The sequence below is a fragment of the Berghia stephanieae genome, chromosome 2 (genome assembly GCF_034508935.2).
Source record: "Berghia stephanieae isolate SIO BIC M18660-M18661 chromosome 2, UCSD_Bste_1.3, whole genome shotgun sequence".
Taxonomy (NCBI): domain Eukaryota; kingdom Metazoa; phylum Mollusca; class Gastropoda; order Nudibranchia; family Aeolidiidae; genus Berghia; species Berghia stephanieae.
The window spans coordinates 103,863,893-103,871,392 of NC_088361.1; the positions used below are offsets into that span (position 1 = coordinate 103,863,893).

Here is a 7,500-nt window from a genome sequence, read left to right on the forward strand (position 1 = left end):
CGTCAACTTCGAACTATCTATCAACGTTCAAGGTTACACATAGTTTTGTGTGTTGGTCCGTTATACTTCCAGATGGCAATGTTGTGAGCTTCTTAGCTAAGCGCATACTATCTATAGTCTGGAAAATACGGTTAAGTGAGAATTACTCATAAACGTGGATGGCAAAAAACAAAAACAAAAACAAACAATAACAAAGACCTGAGTGACGTCAAGTTCATTCTATCTATAGATAGTATGCGCTTGGCTAAGAAACTCATAGCATTGCCATCAGGAAGTATAACTGGCCAACACACAAAACTGTGTGTAACCACGATCTTTTATAGTCTGATGAATACAGTTTTGTGAGAAGTACACATAAACGCGGATGGCAAAAAACAATAACAAAGACCTGGGTGACGTCAACTTCGTTCTATCTATTGATGACACGAGACTCTCCTTCTCGCCCGTCCGTGTTTTAGAGATGTCAAATGATTCGAATGATGATTAGTATTCACGCCATTCGTGTTGATGCCGTTGGCAGCGGTAAGGTGATTGTTGGAAGATGAAGTATTGCTGTTGTTGTTGTAAGTGGTGGTGGTGGTTGTGTTGTTGGGTGTTGAAGCGTTGAGGGAGGAGATGGAGGGGGCGCTGTTTTGAAGGCGATCGTCCTGTCCAGGGGATGACATGGAAGGGCTGAGGACGGACAGGGAGTTCTTCTGGGGTTCCAGTTCTTCCGGGTTTTCGGCTGAGAATAAAAATAGAAAAACAACAAGGACTTTAAAACAAGACTAAGATAAATACATGGATACATTTTTTAAATGGATAACTATGCACAAGTATTAAGTGAGTAAGAAAGGGCCAGAAGACAATAGAGATTATAACATTTTCGCGGCGGTGATGGGGGTTTGAACCCGCGACCTTATTGGTACGACAACTCCGCCTGGCCGGTGAGAGCGTGGCTCTACCGTATGAGCTATCCATCCATCCAAACCCCCATCACCGCCGCAAAAACATGTTATTCTCTATTGTCTTCCAGCACTTTCCTACTCACTTCATCTTTTGTTGTTACCAACATAAATGCCTGCTCCACTCACTTTTCTGAATTGAATAAGCACAAGTATATATCGCATTTCGATGGCTTGCTCGTGAGCATTAAGCTATAAAATTCTTCATTTATTCTCTTGATGTGCTACAAGGGATCATAATTCCATTTCATACCGTACAGATTGTTCGTTAGAAGCCAATTATCTATCTATTTATTCAATGTTTATAAATATATATATATATAGTGTGCGCTTTGCTAAGAAGCTCGCAACATTGCCATCAGGAAATATAACAGATCAACACACAAAACTATGTGTAACCTTGGTCGTTTATAGTCTGGTTCATACAGTTTAGTGAGAATTACTCATAAACGTGGATGACAAAAAGCAATAACAAATACCTGGATGACGTCATCTTCGTTCTATTTATATATATATATATATATATATATATATATATATATATATATATATATATATCTTCTTTCTTTCTCCCGCACACATGGACATACACATAAGGGCGTCCGCCATTGTTCCGATAGTTTAGAGCCAGTTACTAAGTTACCATGCGTCATTACGAGGAAAGTGACGTTACGACTGTTGAAGCGTATTTGACAAATAGTTGATTATAACCGCATACTCGAAATACCTATAAATAAGATCCCTCTATTAAAGTCACGATTGTTTTCGCGTTGCTATGGCTACATTTATATCACAATGACGAGCGCACGCACATGTCGCAACTCAAACTCCAAATCTAAAAGTCAGATACAAAGTCTTAATATTGTCGGTCCCTTCCCATTTGTGACCCTCCGTCTCAAAACGGTATTATATCGGGATGATTCAGACCCCAAAAAGTGAATTTAGAGATAGATTGATGAGAAATTGGAGCTTAGAAGATTTTGCAATGCAATAAATAGTCTTTATACTCCAACATAACGTAGAGAAATTAAACCCAAGATGGATATTTGTGGCTATAAATTCAAATTCCCTTACCGAGTGGATCCCGGCATAATACCGCTTCGATACGGTGGGTCACATTTGGAGTCAATCACTGTCTCGTTCAATTAGCGCGGCGCCCAACAAAGCTCTGTCTCCCAAAATAACCTATTTGTGATGTTTTCTATTGAGCACCATCACAGATCGATAAGCAGAATTTAGGGCCCAATTATTCTTTTCCTGCCAATTTGCCATTCAAGTCTCCGATGCAGGCGGGCGCCATCCATTTATTTCTTCTTCGATCACCTCGTTGACAAATAAATAAACAATAAATCTCTTTATTTCGTTTCCTATTCCTTCTACGTCTTCTTTTACCTACTCGATCTTTACCGCCTTTTTCTACTATTCCTCCTCTTCTTCCTCCTCCTCCTTCCGATCGTCCTGCCTCTCCTCTTTCTACTTCTATTCATCTTCCTCCTTCACCTCCTCCTCCCGCTCCTCCTCCTCCTTCACCCCCTCCTCCTCCTCCTCCTCCTCCTCCTCTTCCTCCTCCTCCTCCTCCTCCTCCTCCTCCTCCTCCTCACCCTCATCATCAGCGCTTATAACGATTTATGGATTATGGAGGTATATTGTGCAAGTCATTCATTCCATATTAAGTTAGTGACCATCAACTCGTCACACACCCACACCCACCCACACACATTACCACACACGCACACACATATGTGACCCACCGTATCGAAGCGGTATTATGTCGGGATCCACTCGGTAAGGGAATTTGAATTCATAGCCACAAATATCCAACTTGGTTTAATTTCTCTACGTTATGCTGGAGTATAAAGACTATTTATTGCATTGCAAAATCTTCTAAGCTCCAATTTCTCATCAATCTATCTCTAAATTCACTTTTTGGGGTCTGAATCATCCCGATACAATACCGTTTTGAGACGGAGGGTCACATATATCATATACACAGACAAACACATACACACACACAGACACACACACACACACACAATGGAAGCACAAGAGAGAAAATTTTTATCCAGCACTTACGGACGTTAGGAAGCTCATTAATTCCAGCTCGTGGAGCTGAAACAGATGCCGGAGACTGAGATTTGAACGAATGGGACACGGGCAAGGACTTTCTGTGAGAGGTACGGTTGATCAGCTGGTTACCAAGACCTGATGGCCCTGGAGCATCGTGTGCCGGGTTTCTGGTAGCGATGGTTCCCAGAATCACTCGTAGAGGAACTTTGAGGTCAAAGGCAGGCCCGGATGGGTGCACTACCAACTATGAACCGGAAGTAGAAAATGAAAGGGTTAGAATAAAAATGGATACACGACCCAATTCACTCAGAGAACAGAAAAAAAACCGTAAAGGTCATCATCATCATCATCATTATCATAATCATCATTGTCATCATCATCATTATCGTCATCATCATCATCATCATCATCATCATCATCATCATAATCATCATCATCATCATAATCATCATCATCATCATCATCATCATCATCATCATCACCATCATCATCATCACCACCATCATCAACATCATCATCATCAACATCATCATCATATGCAGCAGCAGCAGCATCCTCCTCCTCACCATCATCATAATGATCAGGATGGTGGTGGTGGTTATGTAAAAAAACGAAGACAAAAGATGATGAAAATAACAATGATAATAACGACAACAACAACAACAACAACGACTACGAACCACCCACCTCTACCCAGTAGGACAAGCCGATGATAGAGCAGCCCCTAAGGAAAGATGCGTTGAGGTCAGGAACGACCAGCGGATTCCCTTGCCACAGGTCTTCACACCCCGCCTTGATGGCGCCACGCCTGGTCTCCGCAACGCAGATGACGTCAGACTTGGACTTCGATTCGGCGTGGTAATCTGTGTGCTGCATGGCGGGAAACATTAAACGTGACAACAAATATCAATCTGATATGAGATTTTATAAAGAGCAATATCCACTTAACGTGCTCAAAGTCAAAGCTTTACAAGGGGTCCCTGGCCAACAGCAACACTTAAGACGTAGGACGGGACATGATGCCATTTAGGCGATATTACAATTTTTCGGACAGAGACAACGTTGTTAACAGTCAGGTACTCATTTTACACCTGAGTACGGTGAGAGAATATGTGTAAAGAGTCTTTTCCAAGGACTCAACTATGCGCCGAGCGAGGCTCGAACCCATATGATATTACGTAGGGAGGATCATTTAGTAGGAAACAATTTAGATAGGGCTATGTGCGGCTATGTGGTCTAGTGGTATGACACTCGCTTTCGGATCGGAAGGTCCTGGGTTCGAGCCTCGTGCTCGGCGCATAGTTGAGTCCTTGGAAAAGGCTCTTTACCCACATTCTCTCACCGTATTCAGGTGTAAAATGCGTACCTGGTCGTTAACAGCATTGTCTTTTGTCCGTAAAATTGTAATATCGCCTAACAGGCGTCATCTACCGTCCTACATGTTAAATGTTGCTGTTGACAAGGGACCCCTTGTAAGCGCTTTGAGCACATTTAGTGGATATTGCGCTATATAAAGCTGAATTTAAAAAAATTAATTTGATTTTAAGTTAAACAACCCGTTAAGGGGGTGGAGGGCGGCAGCGTGACACAGCGGTACAGTCTTTGCTTCGTACCCCAAAAGATATCGAGTTCGATCATCTCGATCACCCAGCTCAATTTGCGGCGCTGCACTGCGGCTGACGCCTGGGTTATTCCAGTCGACCCTAGGAACAGACCCAAGAGACAAATTTCTCCTATGAGATTAATAAAGGGAATTTTATTTTTATTTTATTTTATGAATTTATTTTTGTTTATTTTTAATGAAAGGTTTAAAAATTCAGTTTTACCTTTAAAAAATAAAACAACTCAATGTCTTAAATTTAAGTTTTTATTTTAACTCGAATGTCATAGGTAGAATGTCATAAGCTGAAACTAAAAGGTTATTAATTCTTACAATAAGAAAAAGACAAATGCAATTTTTAGGGCACACAAATCGACATAAATGTATTGAACATCTTGCTCTCACAGGAAAGATAGAAGGTAAAAAGAGTAAAGGTAGATCAAGAAAAACATATTTGAATAGTTTGAACAGCTTGGTGACAAAGAGAAGAGTAATATTAGTTTTCTGAGGTTATCTGATCAGAGAGATGAATGGCGTACCATGATCACCGATGTCTGGCACAGACTTGGTACTTGAAGAAGAAGAAGAAGTCATGGGTAGGCTACGCTTAAAATTGAATTTGCAGCAATCAGATTGATACGGTCACAATGTTATTGACCAATCAGCGCAAAAGGCTGTCGGCCCGATAACCTACATTATTCTACCCTCTCACTAAATAGAACCGCGTAATGACATCATCATCATCATCATCATCATTGCCTTTTTCACCCTTGGTCAGGGTATAGGCCACAGACAAAAAGTTTCCATCCTTCTCTATCCCAAGCTAACTTTTTTTTATCTCATTCCATGTCTTATCACTTCTCTGTATATCAGCTTCTTTAATTCTTCTCCATGTTACTCGTGGCTTTCCCCTTGATCTTCTGCCCTGAGAGTTCCAGTCCAATACTTTCTTTGTTATAGTGGAATCATTCTTTCTAAGGGTGTGTCCAATCCACCTCCATCGTCTTCTTCCTATTTCCTCTCCCACTGGTTTCTGCTGTCTTCTTTTCCATACTTCTTAAGCAATAATATTTTGTGACGTCAGGTTATCAAGCGTCAATTTCACTAAAAAATAATCAGATTCTTTTTAAAGAAGTATCTAGATATCATTTGAATGTTTTTGAAGATGTCCTTTTATTAAGAGATAACGTAACGAAATACGATTCAATAGTCGGATGTCACACCGCCCGGCAACGGCGGCCATCTTGGTTCTAAACAAAGAAAATCATTACTTTTTATTCTTCATGCTGGCTAGAACTTTTCATTCCCTTTTCATATGCCTTGTAATCAGAATGTGTAAAAGTCAAAACATGATCAAATTTATGGGTTTTTTTCCTCTGGAAACGCTTTTATGCTCGCCGGAGAAATATTTCATACGGGCGTCCGCCATTGTTCCGATAGTTTAGAGCCAGTGTTATTAAGTTACCATACGTCATTAGGAAGGAAGTGACGTTACGACTGTTGAAGAGTATTGAAATCGGTTGAGGGGTGGAAAAAAAGATTTCTTACACTCCTGCCGTTTTGGGATTCGAACGTTTTCCCCAACATCACTCGAAAGCTCGTGCGTACAGCGGTTGGGAACGCGTCCGGAATTCCAAAAAGGCAAGAGTGTAAGAATCGTAGTATATGATTGTTATATTATAATGGGCTAATTGGATTCAGTAGTCTGATGTCACGCAGCCCGGCAACGGCGGCCATCTTGGTTCTAAACAAAGAAAATCATTACTGTTTATTCTTCATGCTGGCTAGAACTTTTCATATGCCTTGTGATCAGAATGTGTATAAGTCAAAACATGATCAAATTTATGTTTTTTCCCCTCTGGATACGCTTTTATGCTCGCCGGAGAAATATTTCATACGGGCGTCCGCCATTGTTCTGATAGTTTAGAGCCAGTGTTGCTAAGTTACCATGCGTCATTAGGAAGGAAGTGACGTTACGACTATTGAATCCTATTGTTGTAATGGACATACTCTCGAACCTAGGTGTACGTATATGCAGGTCTGATAACCCAAATCGTTGTGCCCCATTGTTGTAATGGAAATATTCTCAAACTGACGTGTACGTATAATGTCCATTTCAATTTTTATATAACAATGTGGGGGCGAAGTGGCCGAGTGGTTAAGGCATTGCACTGTGACCCGGAAGGACCCGGGTTCGAGCCCCGCTTCAGGCACTTTCGTTTTTTTTTTTTTCGTTTTTGAGCAAGATTATTAACCCCCAATTTGCTCACTTGGACAACATGGGTGATTCCTGTTGACATCAGACATCTAGTTTGATGAGTTATCTATATTCCATCGTGGAATGCCTAGGCGACGATATCTTATGATGTCGTGGCGGAAAAGGCATAATTTTTTTTTAAATATAACAATGTACCAAAAGTGTTTTAACTGCACACGAAATCCACATAGTGCGGCAATGTGGTCTTGTGGTATGACACCAGCTTTTGGATCGAAAGGTCCGGGGTTCGAGCCTCGCGCTCGGCGCATAGTTGAGTCCTTGGAAAAGGCTCTTTACTCACATTCTCTTACCGTACTCAGGTGTAAAAAGAGTACCTTGCCGTTATCAGCGTTGTCTTTGTCCGAAAAAAATTGTAATATCGCCTAACAGGCGTCATGTCCCGTCCTACATGATAAATGTTGCTGTTGACCAGGGACCCCTTTTTAAAGCGCTTTGAGCACATTTAGTGGATATTGCGTTATATAAAAAAGCTCTTTTTTATGCGCCCAAAGCCTCCAACCAGGGGGATAGGTTGCGCAATATAAATGTGTATTATCATTATTATTATAACTCACCATCATTAGCCTGGCAGTGGTACAGGCAATTCTTCTGTTGCTGCCGTTGTTTATCCG

The 7,500-nt window shown here is 41.1% G+C and overlaps 1 protein-coding gene across 1 annotated transcript in view; it reads right to left on the reverse strand.

Annotated features, from left to right (window-relative positions):
* Positions 1–274: 274 nt before the first annotated feature.
* The window catches only part of LOC144966129 (arrestin domain-containing protein 3-like), a 32,069-nt gene continuing 24,843 nt past the window's right edge, over positions 275–7,500 (reverse strand). The window contains exons 5-8 of the mRNA XM_078902238.1: positions 7,444–7,500; positions 3,699–3,881; positions 3,018–3,255; positions 275–724 (exon numbers count right to left, since the gene is read on the reverse strand). The exon at positions 7,444–7,500 is cut by the window's right edge and continues 126 nt beyond it. Of these exons, the coding sequence (XP_078758364.1) occupies positions 414–724; positions 3,018–3,255; positions 3,699–3,881; positions 7,444–7,500 (789 nt within the window). The 3' untranslated portion in view covers positions 275–413. The remainder of the gene's footprint in view (positions 725–3,017; positions 3,256–3,698; positions 3,882–7,443) is intronic.